This window comes from Heliconius melpomene, chromosome 4, assembly GCF_056956725.1.
Source record: "Heliconius melpomene rosina isolate 202511_hmr_F chromosome 4, ASM5695672v1, whole genome shotgun sequence".
In the NCBI taxonomy this organism is placed as follows: domain Eukaryota; kingdom Metazoa; phylum Arthropoda; class Insecta; order Lepidoptera; family Nymphalidae; genus Heliconius; species Heliconius melpomene.
Genome location: NC_140392.1, coordinates 2,077,517 through 2,099,270, shown reverse-complemented (window position 1 = coordinate 2,099,270; position 21,754 = coordinate 2,077,517). Strand labels below are relative to the sequence as shown.

General features: G+C 33.4%; 2 protein-coding genes across 2 annotated transcripts; one reads left to right on the top strand and one right to left on the bottom strand.

Moving 5' to 3' along the window:
• The first annotated feature begins 2,426 nt into the window (after positions 1–2,426).
• Positions 2,427–11,867, top strand: LOC146539394 (uncharacterized). Its single transcript, XM_085208414.1, has 4 exons — positions 2,427–2,560; positions 4,269–4,774; positions 5,508–5,618; positions 11,687–11,867. The coding sequence occupies exons 1-4, from the start codon at positions 2,441–2,443 to the stop codon at positions 11,865–11,867; spliced, it is 918 nt and encodes a 305-aa protein (XP_085064540.1). The 5' UTR covers positions 2,427–2,440.
• A 571-nt stretch (positions 11,868–12,438) lies between these two features.
• On the bottom strand, positions 12,439–19,388 carry LOC146539393 (uncharacterized). Its single transcript, XM_085184946.1, has 5 exons — positions 19,276–19,388; positions 18,755–18,903; positions 16,447–16,673; positions 13,080–13,196; positions 12,439–12,586 (listed from the first exon to the last, which is right to left on the bottom strand). Exons 2-5 carry the CDS (start codon positions 18,884–18,886, stop codon positions 12,439–12,441), a joined length of 624 nt encoding a protein of 207 aa, XP_085041072.1. The 5' UTR covers positions 18,887–18,903; positions 19,276–19,388.
• Positions 19,389–21,754: the final 2,366 nt, after the last annotated feature.

Here is a 21,754-nt window from a genome sequence, read left to right as displayed (position 1 = left end):
AGGATTCACTCATATAAGTTTCAACAGTAATTTAGATGTAACGTGCTCTTTATTTCAAAGAATATATGTATACTCACAGCCGTCGTTTTTACAGTCTAACGTCTCAAAAGTAAATTATAATTTGCAAAAAATAAAAAAGCTTTATCAGCCACCTTCTTAATATTTAATTCATTTTTAGTATGCAATTAATATTATTTTTCCTATGGTATTACTAAAAACCGTTACCGTTTACCGTTGGAGCAGACGAATCCTTGAGTGGAGACCGCGGATCGGCAAGCGTAGCGTAGGGCGCCCTCCAGCTCGATGGACCGACGACCTGAAAAAGGTTACTAGCTTCGACTGGATGCGGAAGACGGAGGATCGGGACCCTGGGAGAGGCCTATGTCCAGCAGTGTCTAAAAAAACCATCCAGGTTAGAACGTCTCACACAAAAATTATAAAAAATACGGGAAAATCCTGAAATCAAATTTGCTCAGCCTACAGCTAACTCCAAGGCATCCACGACTCGTCGACCTCACTGTACTTACTAAGCTGTCTGTTCGAGCAGTCACGTTAATTGGGCAAACCAAAACGCAAAACTTATAATAGCGTTGGGTGGATTGCACCCTCGTATACGGATATAACTTAGGGATTGGGCCCAATTTAGTTTTAATGTGCGGAACTGAATTAAACCCAATATTATTAGTCTAATCTATATTAGCTTGTGTTGTATGGCCGCTTTGAAACTGGACTAAATTGTTACAATTACATTATGAATGGTGTTAAAATCATATTTTATGTCTACGTACTGGTATATTTGAGGGCATGGCGTAGTAGAACAGCATTTGACTGTAGACGCGATGGTTGGGAATACGATTAATTTGGACCCGCTCTGGCTGACAAATAGCACCGTTGAGTTTTGCTATTGCAACAAGCAATGGCACATCTCGCACTTTATCTTGGTACCAGAGCGAGAAGGTTAACCTAATTACTCCCTCAAGTAGGAGTAACCCACTACCGTTTCCTCTATAGTCTCCTACTAAGTCGCTGCGCCACGATGGGCTAAACATATATGTATATTTAAACTAAACCAAGCTACCGCTAAATTTATGATAATTTCATCCACGAATCGCTTTTACTGTGAAATTCGATTTAAGTCGCTCAGCCAGTCAGCTTTGACGTGGTAATGATCCATGTATGGCAAATAAGTGTTTACGTAAAAATTCCACTGAGGCAAGCGTTAGAGTTGTTTTTTGTGTCTATTTGGTTACCACCCTATACGAGTATTTCCTGTTCATGGCGTTGATCGCGTGTGCCATTTACTTTATTTATATAACAGAATAAATTTTGCCTTACTTCTAGTTGTGTTTATGCTTGAGTAAATCAGTCTCGCGTTTTTGAGGTTTTGGTGTGACGTTTTCTTCTTTTGTTCTTTACTTTTCAGTTACAAGTTATATCTCGCTTAGATGGGTAGGCAGATAGAACTTAGTGTTATGACACTTCGTTTTATATTTTCCGGAACTCGACTTAACTTCCGTACCCGAAGCCGTGTCCATCGCGTTTACACGATAGACGATATAGAGGGATCTTCATGACTGGGTCTGGCTAAGTTAAGTACGGCAATAGCTTTCGTAATTCTAAATGCATGAGAAAAGAAATGAGGACGGAATATCTTGGCACTGAGTTCTTCCTATCTATTCTGTCATATAGGATAAAATGTCAAGCCAAAAAAGAAGCTATATTAAATTTTACAGTACCTTAATATTAATTTCTGCTAACATTATGCTAATACAATCCATTTCGTTTCTCATTAAATAATGTTAGTATTTTGAGTGCATTTGAAATTAGTTCGTATATTTAAAACTTATGACATGTTGAAAGCTTTAATTATTCGCTTTAGAACTAATGTTGAATGCTCGTAATCGTATGAAGTATAGAGTTTACTTTGGTTGTATAAAATGTGGTGGTTTCTGTTATTTGAGTTTTACGGTTTAACTAGGGTTCTAAATAATTATTAAGTGTAACTATTCCTCGCTCTGGTAACGAGGCAAAGTGCGGTTTTAAATCCAGCTACCCAACACGCAGTGTTTCCAGAATTCGGCGGAAAATGGAAATCAGAAGTGACTTAATGGGAACTGAGTGTTTTAACAATAAGTTTCCTAGTTCAATCTACTATACGATGCTATGAGACAAGATTAGTACCAGCAAATAATCTATACTTATAAAAATCAAAAATTCGTTTAGGTTTAGGTGAAATTGTCACACCTACATACAAACATTACTTCCAAGCTATAATTTGTACTGTAAAAAAAATGTATTTCACACAAAATAAAGCTGAACTAGTTCATAGATCACGAAACATCGCAACCCAAATCGTTGATACAACATAACGGTTCATTAGACGCACTGAACGAAGGCTCTGAGCAAACATCCACCATTTTATCTTTCACAGTATTCACACATGGACGGACACGCTATGCTCCTGGCGTTAATTTTACTCAATTTACTCATACTATCTGCTAAATGCGAGAGGCATAAAAGGTACCTCGTGTACCCAGATGGAGGACCCGCCAGGACCCAGGTAAGTACATTTTCCATCTCTCGTCTCATCAAATCAATGTATTTACACTGTTGATTCAAGTTAAGTAATGTTTCCTTCTGGCGCTGGAGCCGGCTAACGAAGCAAGGTTTTTTGTTGGAAAATTCAAATGCAATTAGGCCGCGCGTCTCGTCGCTTTTGAGCTAATTTTTATTTATCTTTCGATTTCGATGACTTTTAGTGAACCAGTTAAATAGATTATGGGTTTTGCCAATTTCCTAGTTGCCATTAATAATTTGATTGGAAATTATACTGTTAATGGATTTTCAGTTATTTTAATTCTGTATAAAAGTTTAATTGGAAGTTTTTCAGTTATTTTAAATATTGGGGCCAGTCTTGGCGCAGTGGCACAAGCGTGTGACTGTAAACGCAACAGATTATGGGTTCGATTCCCACTTGAAAAAAATAAAAATTTAATATTTTTCTCTCTGGTGTCGAGCGTAAAGCGCAGTTTTGTTATTTTATCAACACGTAATACCTCCAGAATTCGGGTGTAAATGAGGAACAGAGTATCTGAACACTATGATCTTCTGCCTTTTCTGCTACGTGCTGTATAAGCGCGAAGCTGAAAAAAAATTAAAATGCAGCAATAATGAGGTTAAACTTCGGCAGACTCTAATCATAAACTTTCTGAATTGTATCCCTGATAAATAAGTTTTCAATTTGAACAAAAGATCTTAATTATTTTGATACACAGCTCAAAGTATTTAGAAATTAATGGACTGGTGAAGACATAAACATAATTAAAATTAAGCTTACCAGCACATTTATATTACTTTGTCGACTTTAACTGTTGTTGTCAAAGAATCCTTCAGTTCGAAACAATGGAGCAATTTATATGAGAATAAGCACTTCAGTGTACACCAGTTGTGAGATATTACTTTCGTCTCATTATTATTATAGGAGATCGTGATCAATTTTTTTTTAATTAAATTTTCGCATACCATCTTAGTAAATAAAATAATATTTAGCAGATTTCATTTAGTATAAGCGTTTGTTCAAAAAGGTTAAAAAATTAACAAATATTCCACATTTTTGAGGCTGTTAATAAAAAAACTTTTCAAGTCTTGCAAACTAGGTCGAATGCTTATAACTATTAACCTCATATTACGCTTTATAAGTGACGGTAAAGGGGACGACCTGATCTGGGGGGATCTGGATAGCCTACCTTACAATAAGGTTTAATATATACTAAAACTAAACGACGCGCAGAAAGGACCAAACGTATTAAATAATAAAACCAGGGAAGAGAAATGGAGTAATTTGATTTGATCGTTTCTCGATTCCAGGTTTAGTGGAATGGACTGATATAGTAGATGTTATTTGATCACGTTAATTAGTTGCTGCTAGAGTTTATATAGGAACACAATTGGATTAATTCTTTTGTAATCTTAGGATAAATAGCTTTTTGTTGTAAGGTATATATTTTGCAATGCTATCATCTCATAAACACTATATGGAGCAGTGGTTGAGAAATCAGGTTGTTAAGGTTGTTATAAATTAGGTACTCACTCACAGGAATATATCAAAAAATATTTCATAAATATTTAAAGAACTTGTGTAGATATGATAATAATGGACAAAAAGTGAAGAATCTCGTAAAAGGACTTAGAATATATATTTTTGCGCCTCGTGATGGGGAAAACGTGTTAATGCGAAATTAATTTGCATATGTTTGTTTTTTTTTCAGTTTATCATCGGTTTGGGTGTTCCAGTAGATCTGAAGGAAGCTTCAGTAACCGTGGGCACTGTTATTAAATTTCAATATAACTTACCAACCAATAGTACTGATTATACAAGCAGAATATACGGCTTTGCCAATACTGTTTCAAGGGATATGCACGATGGTACAAAAGAAAATGAAGAAGAAAACGGTGAAGAAGAAAATGAATTAGAACTAGATACTTCTAGACATATAGACGTTGACAATGAAGACCTTGATGTAACAGGCAATAGTAATGATACCTTAGTAGATATTAATTTTGATGAAAAGAGACGTAAGCGAGCACTTTACTACGTAGAAGGCGAATTATTGAATGACATTGATAAATCTGGCATGAATACGGAATTACCTCTAGACGAAGCTATAAGACGTCAGGAACTGCTGGATCAAAAGAATGTGCAAGAAGAAGAGGTAGAACCTCAAAGAATGAACAGATGGGATTATTATAAAATTATTGAACATATGATGGAGAGGTGTGTATGGTTTTATTAATATAAAATATTTTAATTAACACTTATTGCCTTTAAATGTCGGCTGTGAAATTAAGATATTACTTAAGAATTAGCATTCATATAAAATTCTTAGTATATTTTTGTAGTAAACTATTATTATGCATGGGGCGAGCAAGTCCTTTGTGACAAGAATTAAAAGTTTTTCAATACCGTGTTTGACGTTGGACAACTTGAGTAAACTTTACTCAGTCAGAGTTCGTTTCGTTCGTCGCATTCTCGAATTAAGTTTGTTGATTTCAGCAAAGTCGGCCCCGAGTTATTGTTTATGTTTTGTATACATTGTTTAAGAGTTATGGAACTGAATCAGTTCACAAATAGTCTTAAATGGATACTTGAGTTAGCTTAAACTAAAAGTGAGTTTTGTTATTTTATCAAGTGACAGATAAACATTGCTTTTTGCTTATATTAGTGCATTCTTTTATACTCTCTGCTATAATAATAATATTATATTAATATAATGGTGCATTAATGGTGCATTTCATTGCCTATTTCCCACCGAACTCGAAGAAATGATAATATTAAATATTTAATTTCCTCGTGTGGGAATTGGATCCTGTAAAACCATCAAAAAGTACTGTCGCGCTTACAGTCACAGTTTGTGCCCCTTCAAGTAACCTCTACAAATTTTCTCATTTAAAATTTTCAAATACATTATACAAATTTTCTTATTATATAATTTGAAAATTTTCCTCAGATATGGCTATTCAGGGAGGCCTTGCTTGTTGCGGACCATCTGCGAGGCAGCCGAGGTGCCTTTCACATACGAGAACGGGTTGCTCGGAGAAATTGGCCATATATTATTCACGTAAGTGGCTGGCTACTTGTAGCCTATAAAAGCTTAATAAAGATGCCGGCTTGTAATAGATAGCTAACGGAGATTTCCTGCAGTAAAACTTAGAATTCTTTATAGCATTATTAAAGAAGTACATCAGGACGACAATTAGGTGATAATTTTGTTAAGCATTTTAGAATTGAATTTAAAAGAATTTACTGTCGTTTTAGAGTTAATTGTTTCATTTAAAAAATATTTTAATTAAAACCTATTTTTATTATGTGTGGTGTATTTATGTAATGGTTAGTGAATTTGAGTATAAAGCCAACAAAAGGATTTTAAATGTGACATGATGTTTTAAGAGATATATACCACACACTGTACCTAGTCCTGGAAACCTAGAATGAATTCAGACACTCCGTTTCCGTTAAGATACTTCCATTCCCCATTTTCTACCGATTGCTGGAAGCGGATTATTCTCTTGCGTCTGGAACTTAACGCCGTGCAAACTCTCAGTATCAGAGCGAGTGCAAATCAATCCCAAACCCATACGTTTTCATTTACACGCTTATGCACCTGCATCACGATGGCCTCTGTAAAATAACATTTTTGCTTATATTTAAAATATTTTTACAATTAATATTTCACTCCAGTGTGAAATCTGATCGTATAGTTAAGCACCAGCAGCTAGCTCCAACATAAAGTAATAGTTTTAATTAATTTATTTATTTTTATTAGGGAAACAAACATAATAAATATCTCGAATATTAGAAATTTTATAAAATATCATACAATTAAATCATACAAAACGAGGGTAGGCGTCAATAAGTGAACAGCTGTTTTGAAACGCTCTTTATTTTATTTCATATTTAATTTTATTTATTAGTGTTTTAAAGATACATATGTGCTTGTGATATTAAGTACCTACCGCTAGTGTTTTCCTTTATTGAATTCCTACAATTAATAATATATTTAACAATATATTCAACCATGGATACTATCAAGGAGTCCATCACTGCTATGGCGGACATGTTCAACACCAGGATGAATGAATTTCAAGAAGACTTGAACAAAACATCACCGTCGACTACAGTGACAACATTAGCTACTGATTTTAAATTATTTAAAAATTTTATTCACGTTGCACTAAGTTCGTTGCAAAAACAAGTCGAACTGCTGACACTGGAAGTCGACCGAATGGAGATGTCTAGAAGACGTAAAATCCTGCTATTTCATGGTGTACGTGAGAACAAGTCGGAAGATATTGGTGCACTGGTAACAAGTATTGTGACCGATGACCTTGGCCTTACAAATTTTTCGAACTCATGTATCACTTCGGTTTATCGACTTGGTCGTTTGCATGAAGAGAAGCCGCGGCCAATCGTCGTAAAGTTTACAACTCCTCAGGTGCGTCACAATATATGGGTTTCCAAATCGAAACTAAAAGGTTCGGGTGTTACATTGTCTGAATTTTTGACAAAAACCCGTCATGATGTATTCATGGCCGCTAGGCAGCGTTTTGGTGTGGGGAAGTGCTGGACACGGGACGGCTCCATTAACATAATTGCTCCAAACGGCTTGCGTTACCGAGTGCAGTGTATGTCAGATCTTCAGAGTGTGCCCGTTGCTCCAACTAAGTCACCGCCGGTGGTGCATGAGACTGTAGCTGCTCCTAAGAACTCCGTAAACAATGATAAGGTAGTTATTCAGAGATGCAAGCGGATAACTAAAAAATAACTTGTTAATATTTATAAATTTCTTCTTCTGATTAACTTTTTGTAAATAAAAACAACTTTATTAGATATATATATATTTTGTATATGCATTTTTTTTTATCTCTGTACAATCAGTATGTTTCTAATTGTATATCTGTTTTTTTTTTTTATGCTTTGTTTTTGTGAATATTATCTTTATTTTGTTTTACTTTATGAACTGTCAAAAATAATCCTATTATGTTCTCCAACACTTACTGAAGCGTTGACACATATTTTTTGTATAGCTTTCATTGCATTAGTTAGGTGGTTAGCCTTTTGAATTGTTTTATTACATTTTTTATTATTATTATTACATTACAATAAAAGTTATTTATTTTATTAGATCAGTCTCTGTATTTAGTCATGTGTTAAACTTTTCACATGTTTTTGTTTATTTTTTTATTTTGATTATTTTATTATTTTTTTTTAGAAATTTAATTTTTCATATCACATATTATAATTGTGATGTGATTAAAATTTTCGCTTCATTATTATCAAGCAGTTACTTATTTATATTAATGACTGTGTAATTTCTTTTTTTTTTTTTTTTGTTTTTCATATATTCTGTAATTTTATAATTATTATTCTTATGTAAATAAGTAACTATAAGATTTTTTTTTTTCTCTTTTTTGGTTTGACAGAATCATTGTAATATTCACTTTTATTGCTATGCTTCTATATGTATATATTCATTTTTTTTTTCTCTTTTGATGTTTTGCTTTGCTTGTCCTTATATTATTATCTATTATTATTATTATTTGTAGTTTTAAGCCAGATTTTATACATTAATTAATTCATTTGGTTTTTCTTTTTGTATTTCTCTTCAGTGTACATATGTATAATCTCTCCTTGCAACTGGCGGGTACTAAGTTATTTAAGTAATTTAATTTATTTAATTTATTATTATTATTTATTTATTTCTACACATATTTATTTTATATATTTTATATTTATATATTTATTTATAAAACATAAATAGTATTTATTCATTATGGCAAATAGTAATGATGACTATGATTCATTCCTGTCCTTCTCTTCCTTTTCTAATGGGGCAAGTAGTACAGACAGTTCTCTCAGTATTCCCACATTAGGCGAAATCATTGACGTCAACTTCTCAGACACTCTGAAAAATTTCAATGTTATTCATATCAACGCGCAAAGTGTTCCTGCACATTATTCAGATCTTCTTGCTTCCTTCGATAGTAAAAATATTCATGCAATATTGGTGTCAGAAACTTGGCTAAAGCCATGTCTGCCATCGACTTCTTACTCGCTTCCAGGGTTTCATCTGATTCGTAATGATCGTATTGGCCGCTCTGGGGGTGGTGTTGCTATATATCTACGTTCGCATATTGCTTTTAGTATAGTGGACCAATCGCAGTACCAAACAGATGGTGGCCCCGAACACCTGTTTATTGAAGTAGTTCTTTCACATACAAGGGTCTTACTGGGAGTTTATTACAGTCCGAACCTTACGATCGACTACTTTTCATCTTTTGAAACCCTGTTGGAGCGACTGAAGCCTTTATACCCTCATACAATTTTAATGGGTGATTTTAACACATGTCTGTTAAAAGATGACCATCGTGCCTCTCGCCTGAGGTCCTTGGTTACTGGTGCTAATTTGCATGTTCTTCCTCTCACTGCAACGCATAACTTTCCAAATTGTTTACCCTCACTTCTGGACTTAGCTCTTGTCTCTTCTGTTGATCACGTTGAAAAACACGGTCAATACCCTGCTCTGGCCTTTTCTTATCATGACCTTATTTACTTATCGTATAAAATTAAACCCCCAAAAGCTAAATCAAGAATTCTTCTGCGACGCAATTTTGGTGGAATAGACTGGAATCAACTGCGGGAAGACGCAGCTGCAACAAACTGGCACGAAATTTCAAATTATGCAGCAATTAACGAGCAAGTTGCTGCCTTCAACTCCTTAATATTGCAACTTTATGATCGTCACGCTCCATTGCGTCCTGTTCGGGTGAGACATCTTCCTGCTCCCTGGCTAACTGAGGATATAAAAATGCTGCAAAGAAAGAAAAATATGGCAAAAGTACGTTATATTTTAAAGCCTAGTGACAAAAATAAACTTAAATACAACAAAGCTCGGAATCATTGCAATAGAGTGTGTAGAGATCATCAACGACGCCATATCCATAAATCTATACTTGAAGAAGATGATTCTTCTAGAGTATGGAAATTTCTTGAATCCATAGGAGTAGGTAAAGCACGTCAAAACCTTAATCCTCAGAATATAAATCTAAACAAGCTAAATAAGCATTTCTCTTCTTCGAGTAACATTAATGATACTACCAAACAGAATACACTTAATCAAATCGCCGCTTTCGCCTCTCCTAATATTCCAAATTTTTTCTTTAGTCGATTTACGGAAAGTGATGTTAAGAAAAATATTATGGCTATTAGCTCCGATGCTGTTGGTGCTGACTGCGTCAGCCGTAAAATGATCATCCCCATACTTGATATCATTTGTCCCATCCTAACTTCCATGCTTAATTTTTCCATTGATTCCTGTGATTTCCCTTCAGCATGGAAGGAAGCACAAATCATCCCCTTACCTAAAAAGAACAATCCCACTTGTGATAACGATTACCGTCCAATTTCCATACTTCCTTTCTTATCCAAAGTCCTAGAACGCATGGTGCAAAGCCAACTCACTTATTTCCTTTCTAAAAATAACCTTCTAAATCCTTTGCAATCCGGTTTCCGTCCTGGTCATAGCACGATAACAGCACTTGTCAAAATAACCGATGATATCCGAATGGGTATGGACAGTCAAGAGGTCACGGTATTAGTGTTGCTGGATTTTAGTAATGCTTTTGGCACCGTAGATTTTGACATAATGCTTGCCACTTTAGGTTCTCTTAACATATCTCCTAATGTAATCGACTGGTTTCATAATTACCTGCATGGACGCCGTCAACGTATACGAATTTGTGATTCTTATTCGGACTGGTCCTCAGTCAATGCTGGCGTCCCGCAGGGTGGCGTGTTGTCTCCTCTGCTGTTTTCACTTTTTATTAATAATATTTCCCAACATATCACTTCTCTCTACCACCTATACGCAGATGATCTCCAAATTTATTGTAAGTCTAAAACCTCTGAGCTACCAGCGGCTATCAATACGATAAACAATAATTTAACGAAAATATCCGCATGGAGTAGGTGCTTTGGAGTACAATTGAATCCTAGCAAGTCTCAAGCCATTGTTGTTGGTAGTCCAAAGCTCATATCTAAAATTAGCATACCCGCCTTACCTGATATAATTTTAAATGGCCAAATTATACCGTATAGTAAATCAGTTAAAAATCTTGGTATCATCATCGATCACAATATGTCCTGGAATCCGCAGGTGAGTGAGGTGAGCAGAAAGATGTTTGCATCAGTAGGATATCTTTTCAGGCTACGTAATTTCCTTCCTGTTCCGACAAAAATTGTGTTAGCACAGTCTCTACTTTTACCAATTCTTGATTATGCTGACTCTTGTTATCTTGATTTGAAAGAGGAGCAGTTAAACAAACTTGAGCGATTACAAAATCTTGCTATTCGGTTTATTTTTGGATTAAAAAAGTACGACCATGTCTCTGACTTCCGCAAAAAGCTCAAGTGGCTCCCAATCCGTCTTCGCAGGAATACTCATATTCTCCGTCTTCTTTACTGTGTACTATTTGATCCACTAACACCACCATATCTTAAAGAGCGTTTCGAGTTTTTGGGGCACTCTCATTCCCGACATCTTCGCTCTGAACAAAATTTAATTCTAAAAATACCTTCACACTCCTCTTCCTTCCTCAGCAATTCTTTTACTGTCACATCCTCCCGACTTTGGAATGCCTTACCTCTGAATATCAGACGGGCAAAATCTTTAAAAACATTTAAGCGACTCCTAAAACTACACTACCATGCCCTCTAAACTGCCTTTTTGTATTGCCACCTATACTTATAAAATATGAAAGTGTATGTAGGTATGTATGTATGTATGTTTGTATGTATGTAAGTATGTATATATTTATGTATGTAAGTATATATGTGTAATGTGTACGTTTAATTAGGTATTTATATTTGTATATATTTAATATATGTATGCTGTTTGCTTTATAAATTTATTATAATTATTGTTTACACCTCAACCCTTTTCCTCCCTTTTTTTATCCTATGCCTTAAGGTTGCCTGGAAGAGATCGCTGTTTTAGCGATAAGGTCGCCTCTTGTACATTTCCGTCTTTTTTTTTTTTGTTGTTGTCTATTTTATTGTTATTTTCCTTATGGGTGTACAATAAAGAGTATTATTATTATTATTATTATTATTATTAAATTTCCATTTCAGTCCATCAACAACAAAAGATGAACTCTCACACCACACAGACAACGAGTACCACGCGGCGGAGAGACTTGGCAGGTCAGCAGACAGAACCTGTGAATCCTTGTTTCCGGAATGCGAGTCGTCCATACTAGACACCTTCACTGGCATTGGCATTGACACGTTACATAAATTTGGATTGTATTGATAAGAAAATTGATGAAAAATATATGTATATAGTTTATTTTTTATTTCCTTTTGCTCCACAAATTATAATATTTAGGAAATAAGTTTTGTTACTAGAGCGAAGAAATGAAAATAATTAATTCTCACGAGTAAGAATCAAACCCACAAACCTCATATTTACAATTTAACGTTTTGCTGCTGAAGAAAAAATCCTAATATATTATAAGAACTTCAAGTACGGTGATTATGTATTCAGATTTGACTCGAGGTAATGCAAGATTTCTAGATAGACGAGAATGTATTCAATTAATATTTTTACGTTTCTTCTATAAAATCGAGTTTCTTAAGAGGCCGATGGAGCACGGTAGGACAAACTATACGTGATGTTTGCAGTCGAGGGGACTATTTGATTTATTTTTATTTCCTCGTTCTGGTAAGCAATGATATCTCGAAATTTCAGCAGAAAGGAAGGAACAGAGTGTCTTACTACAAGGTCAAGCTAAAATTTAAAAAAAGAAGTAGATTACGTACGGTAGGATATACTTAGTTGATCGAAAATAAACACTTAAAAAATGTACAAAAACAATTTTATTTTAATGTAAAGTTGAAAACATGTCAATCAATGAAATAGAACAAGTTTCATATAACATGTTACAATCTTTTTGATGATGTCCAGAGTTAAACGCTTCCACGTAATGGTTTGATTCTTCGCTCTCTTCATTTAGTATGTCATTTGAGGGACTAGAAATAAAGATAACAGTTAGTTATTACTGTCATTTGTGGCATTAAGTTCCGCCACCAGAATTCGGTGGTACGTTGGTTTCCAGGTTGGCTTTATCTATCTAGCTGTGCGTGATAGAGCGTGAAACTAAAGATAAAAAGTACTATAATTTCGAAGTTTTGTTTTTAGAAATTATAAAGACCCATTAAGACACTTTCATTCCCCACTTTCCGCGGAATTCTGGAGGCATTACGTTTTGAGTAGCGAAACACAACACCGGTATATTATTTCAATTACAATATTCAAATACATACACAATTTCCAGAGAAATTATTAAAAAATCAGTAGTATTTACTTATATTAGGCATTTAAAAGAAAGTGATATTACAATAAAATATTAACAGAAGTATAAAAAAGATTTAAGTGAAAACTTAAACCAGTAATTTCTTAAACCACAAAACAAAGATCAAATTTACTATTTTCAAAATCGGTTAAACACTTCCATATACTCACTTGAGTACAAAAGTAGCTATTTCGTGCAGGAGATCCTCGTTATTTACAGAGTGTAGCGGCTCGCTGCCGAGCTGACATAATGTACGGAGCACACACGACGTGCCGTTGTGGCCGAGCCTGAAATATTTTATGGATTATATAGAGAAAAATATTTAAGTAATTATGTTTTGCCTTTGATTTTTTTATATCCCGCATATAGCAGAGAAGGCAGAGAGAATCTAGTGTTTAGACATTGTTGCCCAGTTTCCCCTTTGAGATGCCGTTTGAGGCATTCCATGTTGAGTGGTGGAACTTACCGCCAAAGCGAAGAAATAAGAATATAAATAAATAATTAATTCCCCGAGTGGTAATCAAACTCACAATCCCATTTACCCTGGTGCCCTGGCATAACGGCTCTTTCTTAATTAATTTACAATTAGTTGAATTCATAATAATTATTAAAATTATGAAAAATCCTGTAAAATAAATTAAAACAATTTTATACTAAATCCTATATTACATTTATATATGAAGTAAATAAAAGGCTTACTTTGACCACTAATATACTCCTATGGGACAACGTTTATGCAATACAGCTTGATAGAAAATTCAGCAATGCGGCGACTGAGGTAAACTTTCTTGTTATTAACAAGCTTAAACGTAAATGTATTTAGAACGAATACTATTTTTTAAGATTGCAGGTTCGATTTTAGTTTTATTTTCATCTAAGTATTTAGTATAGCCTGTCGTTTAGGTAATAAAAAAACATTTCCCATTATAGTAAAGATGACCGAGTGTTAAATCATTACGTTCTTCCACCCGATACGACAATTTGAGATATTCGGTGTTAAACGAACGTCAACACTGCGAGCCGTCAGTTTTATAGAAAGTAAGTGACATTTGCTAATAGGAAACCCACAATCATAAAATCTAAGAAACCTCCTTCCGAGGTACTTACCTACTTAGGTACAGTAGATTACATCTAAACGAACACCATTTTTTAGACTATACTCTTCTTAGATAATCGGACAACCTATCACAGTATTTTTCAATTGTCCTAGTTCCGGATATAAGCGCGATCAACCTTACACTATATTATTAGTATAGATATAGATAATAGATAACATTAATAACAAAAGACATTCTATTTATTAATTACAATGTGTCAGCGAATCCTTGGGAAAAATACCCCATACATAGCAAAGGGATGACTATAAAAGTGACAGGCTTAATAAGAAAAATGGTATGTAATATAATAGTATACTGTTATAGTGACATAATTAATGTAGCGTAGCATATTATAGTGGATCGAGGTGTTGGGATTGGATGAACTAATCTAAGGGTTTCTACTGATTTATGTGTGTTTGTATAATTTATATTTATTACTTAGTGTGTTACCAGTGATTGTGAATGGGATGGGTAGTGGGTTCGATTCACATTCGAGGAAATTAGTTCTGGTAACGAGGGAAAGCGCTGCTTTGAGAATCGCCATCCAACATGTCTTCAGAGTTCGGCAGAAAGTGGGGAATAGAAGTGTCCTTATGGGAGCAGTGTACCTTAACACTAGGTTCCCAGGTTCCCACTGCTTATCCTGCCATCCCATAACCTGTCACGTTTACAATCACATTCTTGTGCCTTTGCGCGTTGACTGGCATGGTTGAATGTTTATCGATTTCTATGAACGTATTCATTTACTAAATATAGTTATATACCTAGATTGTATTTAAAATAAGTTGCTGATAAGAACTAATAATATTATTCTACTTCAAGAAGCAAAAGGTATTCCACGAGTATATAGCACTTGTACATTCTAGATGAAATATAACCATTCCACTAAGAGCAGGCTCGAGATGTAACAGCCAATCAATAAAAATCATATTTCACCCACAGATATTGTATCGGAGTTTTATCGGAATGGATAAACAACCATAAATTATACTAAATGACATTCGGAAAATGGAAATTGACAAAGGCAATTTATGTGAAAATTGGTTCCTGTAGCTTCTACTGTCAGAATGTAATAAATTACTGATATCTTTACCCTATTAAGTTATGTCGTAGTTTTCAAAGTGATATCCTAGGAAATACTAGTTTAGATTATACAGCTCTAAGCTGTTCATTTAATTGAGATCTTGTTTGTGTAACACCCTCTATTAGTTATTATATCTACAGCAATATTTTCATTGCTATTAATATGTATAAGACGAAAAAGCTTAACTAATAAAATAGGTTGTTTTTTATTTCTTTAGGTTTTGTGTTTTGGTATTATGAATGAAGCTTAAAAAAGAGGCTTGAGCCACACGGGCACAGTGTCTGAGTAAGCACAACGGTTGTAGGTTCTATTCCCAATAGAGGAATTAAATATTTTTTGCTATTTAACATTATGCAATCATTTTTTTAAATTCTTCAATTAAAATATAAAGAAAACACGAAAACGAGGCAGAAAAAGACTAGTCAGAAAAGACTAGACTAGACTAGACTATATTACCTATCCAGTTTTTTCGTGTTGAGTAACTGAGTTCAACGCCGCGTTTTATCTTAGCAGAGCGATGAAAGTAATTAATTCTATAATCCTCTAAAATTGGAATTGAAGCCACAACTACCGTGTCTACAGTGGCTTCCCGATTCCGCCTTAATATTTATAAAAAAAATTAATCATAATAGTGTTTAAGATGGTATATTTAAATGAATGTTGCATTAAAAACCTTTGAAATCTTCGATCTTGTCGTGCAGATAAATTTTATTCATTTCAAAGTGCAATCAATAGCAAGCTTGGCAAGTGGCCAGCCCTCGTTAGGGTAAGGCTCGCTACTTTGCGCATTATCTGGTATAGATTTGATATATGTATTGACGCTATAGTGGCGCATTTGGGAACCCTCTAAGGGTATACGCGGTGGTCGTGGATTCAATTTCCGTTAGGGGGAATGTTTATGATATTTAGATATTTTTGTGTTGTTTGGTTTAATAATTGTGGCGTTTAATTACGTTTTCTGTCAAGCAAGGTCTATTTGTTTTGCCACTCTCATGTATAGCTATAACAAAATAACAACGTTTAACAGCAATTGAGGCCAGTCGTGGTGCAAGTGCTCAAAGTGTGACTGTCAACGTGACTGGTTGTGTGTTCGATCCCCACTCGAGAAAATGAAATATTTATTTAAATTAATATTTTCATTTCTTTGCTCTGTTGTCGAGGCAAAAGCGTTGCGTTGAGTTGGGGAACGGAATGTCTACACTAAATCGAAATAATAATTCTAATATTTCTAATTCTTCAAGAATATAATAAATATATAAACAATCATTATACCGTTATACAACAGGTCTACTATAAAACTAAATTGACATTTGCGGGATAAAGGTGTAAAGTTAAAAGAAAATATAAGAAACTTACCCGTCTAATATTTCTTCCACATGTCTATAAATATCTGTCAGTTTTATATCGTCTTCTCTATAATCTATTTCGCGTTTCTTTTTAGCAAAGCCTACGTAGCCAGAGTTAGCACCAAATATATCTACAGGTATCTGAGTTCGATTCCAGGGCAGTTGAAAGTTGAGTTGTAAGGCCCAGTTGACGAGGATAGTCTTGATGGGCGTGGGCGTACCGACTCCAATATTTAACTGAAAATTTTAAAAAGGTTTTTTTACTTATATTTAGATTAGTATAAAAGTAGATAGAGGTCGGTCATATCTTATAATAATAAGAAAATTATTGAGTCGTCGTGGAACTAAACGCTGCGCTTCTCTTACCAAAGTGGAAAAATTTAATAAAACCAAGCGCGAGTGGGACTCGAGCACAAAAGCCAGACATACAGAGAGTGATATGGAGTCTTAGTGACAGGGTTCTGTTTTACCCCTTGGTTATAGAATCGTAAAAAACTTATTATTTCTCTAATTCAATCATCAATTGATCAAATCCATAACTATCGAATTAACAGATGCTGCCACTGCGCAACGACGGCCTTAATGTTAATAAAATAAACATGTGTAAATTGAACAAATATTTAAATCAATAAATATCGAGTAGCACAAAGTTTTCTTGTCATCGTTGGCATAATTATCAAAATTGGATACTCAAATATAATATTTACAAAGTCGAAATTTTTGACGTCATGTCTCATAGATTGTGTATGTATCAATTAGAATTCAAAACACCAATAAGAATATTTACCATAACCGTAACATTATATACAATATATATCATCATCATCATCATCATCATCATCATCAGCCTGTCCTCGTCCACTGCTGGACATAGGCCTCTCCAATGGCATGCCACTGAGCTCGATCTAATATATATATGGACTATAAACGCGATGATTGTGACTTCGATTCCCATTCGGGGGAGTGAAATATTTAAATACAAATAAGGATTGGTTTTACTTTGTAAATTTTTTGGTACAGTTTTTTAAAGTGCTTATAGTAGGATCCGTCTCGAGACTCCCCTTTCGCCTGAATTCATGACATTGAATGTGTAAGGGCACTTCAAGAAGCTTTATTATACTGAAGTGAAGTAAGATTATTAAGTAATAATACGAGTATATCACGATATAAATTAATTTGTCGTAGATTTATGCTATGGTATAGAAAAACGTAAATAATAGATAAAGTGGTAAATGCTAAAACCGGAAAAGTAGACTTTAATTTTTTTTCGTTTCCAACATACTCGTATACGACATCTATATATATAAAAGGACTTGTCCTCACTGACTGAGGTAAGACGCACGCACAGCCGTAACCGCTGTGCGTAGAAACGTTAAATTTGGACAGATGTTTACTTTTGTAATCTGGACATCCACTAAGAAGGGATTTTGAAAAATGTTAACTCTAAAGGGGTGAAATACGGGTTGAAAGTTTGTATGGAAAAAAAATTAAATCTGCACCGATTTTAATGAAATTGTAAATTCAGACTCTTAAAAATATTTAATTGAACACGTGTTTCACCGTTTTTTAGAATTTACCCCATAAGAGTGCCAATAAGGGGTTGAAAGTTTGTATGGAAAAGTCTTTAAATCGCCACCGATTTTTATAAAATTTGAAATTTAGACTCTTCAAAATATATCATTGAACACATGTTTCGTGGTTTATATTAATTCATTCCCTAGGGGTGTGAATATGGAGTTGAAAGTTGGTATGGAAAAATCTTTAAATTGCCACCGATTTTTATAAAAATTTAAATACAGGCTCTTAAAAATCGTGTTTTCTTAGAATTTATCCCTAAGGGTGCAAATAAGAGGGCGAAGCTGTGCGCGCCCACTTGTATTATATTATACAAGTAAGTATATTAAGTGTTTTCTGGTCCAGTTAGATTAGTGTAATATGAACTTTTAAGATATAAAATTTATTAAATTATTTAATTTACATGATTTTCATACATTTATGTTCACGTAAGCTCAGTTCAATAACCTTTACAAATATATTTTTTACATGGTCATATTGTTTATTTTGTGTAAAATTCTGCTAGCCAGTTTCTAGCAAAGGGTTTAAATTCATTTTAATAATGTATTTATTTCATATAAATAATATTGCTTTAATTTTCAAATAAATAAAAAAAAAATAACATGAAGCCGTCGTGACGGAGACGGTTAGACCTATTAACCACTGTACCATATATTACTATTATTTACTTTTCAAGCAATTTTTGTACGTTTGTTATAAATTATTAAAGTTATTTATTAAAGTTATTATTTTAAAAATCTTACTTGCAATAATGTAGAGTTGGGAAACAGCAGTTGCCTTCTACTTCTATGGAGAATATCTTCTTCTAAACCGCTTTCTGCTATCCCACTAATGTGGAGAAGAATCGTGGCAACAGCGAAGTTTTTGAAGAACATTTTTGCTGTAAGTGCACCTGTAAAGTGGCGGTCGGATGTAACGTCCCTATGACGTGTCGATATAGGCATTAGTTGGTATTGCTAGATTTTATGTATTTTAAGTAAAAAAAAATCTAATATCTCTCTCTTATTATCAATGATTATAAATAAATATACAAAGAGAAGAAGAAGAAGAAGTTATTCAAAAATATAAAGAATAAAAAGGAATTCAACATTTAACAACTTTCGGGGTTTGAATGCATTACCTCCTTGTACAAATATGAATTTGTTATTTAAACTAATAATTTATTATAATTTTGTATCTTTACATGAACTATTTACATAATAATTATATCTTTAAATATATTAAATTAAATAAAATAACAAAAAATTTCATATGAACACATTACCTGACCACGAAACCACGCACTACATATCCAAACAATCCACTACTGTCGGTACATATTTAATAATAACGAACTAGCTTCCCATATCCATATGTATTCGATCCGGTTAGTTTTCGTGACGGCGACGGTGTTGGGTAAACAAATTAGTGCAGTGTAGTCATGTGACTCCCGAGATTTGCTTGTAAGGGTACGTTCATAATGGGAAATTGTTTAAATCTAGTCAAATCAGCTTCACGCTGTATCCCGCACACAGCAGGGTAGGCAGAGGGAACCTAGTGTTAAGACACTCCGTTCCGCAATTTCTGCCGAATTTGCTGCGTGTTGAGTGGCAGAACTGAATGCCGCAAGTTACCGCCGCCGAAATTGTTTAAAATGGTTTGTTTTACTTTTATATGTAATATGTGGTGCTGTTGTCGGCTGCGGTTCAAGCCAAATGGTACGTTTCCTCGTTCTTGTAACAAGACAAGACAGTTTAAAATTCCACCACTCAATACGCATTGTTTGTAAGATTGGGTTGAAAAGGTTGTTATCTCTGTCTATTATATACAGAGTACAAGTTGAAACTAAAAAAATATATGTTAAAAATATTCGTAAAATGAACTGATAATTTTAATCTATATTTTGTGGTATAAGCGGTAATTTAGACATGTAAAAATTGATAAAAAAAAAGTTTTTGTGTGAATACCTATTAAAATTGTATGCATTCCGAGTTATTTTAAATCAATCAATAACTCTTCTATCAGTTTTTACTTTTTTCTACATTCACTCTCTCTATATCAATCTCATTCTCTTATTCTTCTTCTCTTCAGTCTTATTTCAATTTCCAATGAAAATTTGAAAATTTTCAAAAACTAGAACCTCCTAAATATCTAGAACATTAAACTTATGAAACGTTTTGTTATAAATAAGGTACTAACTTGTTTCTCTTAAGAATATTTTTATTTCAAGCTACAGTTAGTTTAGTATATTTCAAAGGCACAGTTTTAATTAAGTATTCATTTGCTTAGTCAGAAATTCATACTAATTAAAATACCAAGATACTACAGTGGATTATTGTTAAGAAAGGGAATTTAATGAAAGTATTACATAAAGCTCTCTTCGTTTTTGTTGTCAAGTTGAGTTTAATATTTTAAAGGATTAAATTGATGCTCTCATTTTCATTACATTATGATTTATTTATTAGAAAAAAGTAATAAATAAATCAATTCTAAAAGTAATAAGTAAACCTATTATAGAAATATTTAAGAGATGTATATTGCCATCGTCTGTATAGACTTTAGACGTATATAAGAAAAATATGTTTAGTTATATTTTTAACCGACTTCTGTAAGAAAAGGAGGTTATCAATTCGACTGTATTTTTTTTTTTTTTTTATGTTTGTTACCTCATAAGTTTTGACTGGGTGAACCGATTTTGAAATTTTTTTTTTGTTTGAAAGGTGAAGCTTCCCGAATGGTCCCATTTTTTTTTGGTCCATGTCTGATAATGGTATCTATGAGAAAATCACATAAGTCTTAAATTTGCATTAGGTATGTGCGCGACAAATAGCCGAATAACTCAATGCCGCGCTAACCGATTTTGATGATTCTTTTTTTATTTGAAAGGATACACTTCAAGGATAATTTGGTGAAAGTTTGGTTAGGTTCCGATTAAGGAATCCGGTGAAAATTGAGAAAGTTTAAAAAAAATTGATTATACTGTAATAGTTACAAGCAAAAACTTTTTAAATTGATGTCAGAAGTGAGATTCCTGATCGTTGCATTTCTTTTCAACCAATCTCAAAAAAGAGGATGTTCTCATTTTCAACCAACTTCAAAAAAGGGAGATTCCGAATTCACCCGAATACTTTTTATGTTTGTTCTTGTCAATATATCAAAATGTAACTTTGCACAAAAATAATAGCTAATTAAATGAAGTTTTACATAGAACAATCACAACCACTCGTTGACAACCACTACCACCACCATCACCACTCGTTCAAGAAGCATCATTTTAAGATCTACCCATCACTAAAAATCGTAAAATAAATTAATTTTTAACAAAAACAAAAACCGACTTCTAACAACGAACTAAAAAGTGAAAAATAATTATATAAAGATTTTATAATTTTGAAGTCGGTGTCAAACTAATGCTACAACACCCTTGCTACAATATCTAATTACTAAGCCTGTTTGTTTTACTTGGCACCGACTTCAAAATTATAAAATCTTTATATAATTATTTTTCACTTTTTAGTTCGTTGTTAGAAGTCGGTTTTTGTTTTTGTTAAAAATTAATTTATTCCAATTTGAAATCAAATAAAGCTGAAACGTCTAGTTATCTACATTACTCAAATTTTCACCATAAATGCGACAGTTTGTTATTTATATGAAGCAAAAGACCAATAACTATTTGTAATCGAGAATTATAAACAAAACATGGTAAATATTAATAATTTATAGGTTTTCAATTAACAATATTCATCCAATTTAAATTGGTTTAA

What these genes read in the sequence shown, in the direction of transcription:
- LOC146539394 (XM_085208414.1), top strand. Translation starts at nt 2,441, where the DNA reads ATGGACGGACACGCTATGCTCCTGGCGTTAATTTTACTCAATTTACTC. An exon ending in GAGGACCCGCCAGGACCCAG is followed by an intron (nt 2,561 to 4,268) that starts GTAAGTACATTT and finishes TTTTTTTTTCAG; the next exon opens with TTTATCATCGGTTTGGGTGT. An exon ending in ATTGAACATATGATGGAGAG is followed by an intron (nt 4,775 to 5,507) that starts GTGTGTATGGTT and finishes AATTTTCCTCAG; the next exon opens with ATATGGCTATTCAGGGAGGC.
- LOC146539393 (XM_085184946.1), bottom strand. Translation starts at nt 18,886, where the DNA reads ATGTTCTTCAAAAACTTCGCTGTTGCCACGATTCTTCTCCACATTAGT. An exon ending in GTGGAAGAAATATTAGACGG is followed by an intron (nt 13,197 to 16,446) that starts GTAAGTTTCTTA and finishes AAAATATTTCAG; the next exon opens with GCTCGGCCACAACGGCACGT. An exon ending in ATAGCTACTTTTGTACTCAA is followed by an intron (nt 12,587 to 13,079) that starts GTGAGTATATGG and finishes CTTTATTTCTAG; the next exon opens with TCCCTCAAATGACATACTAA.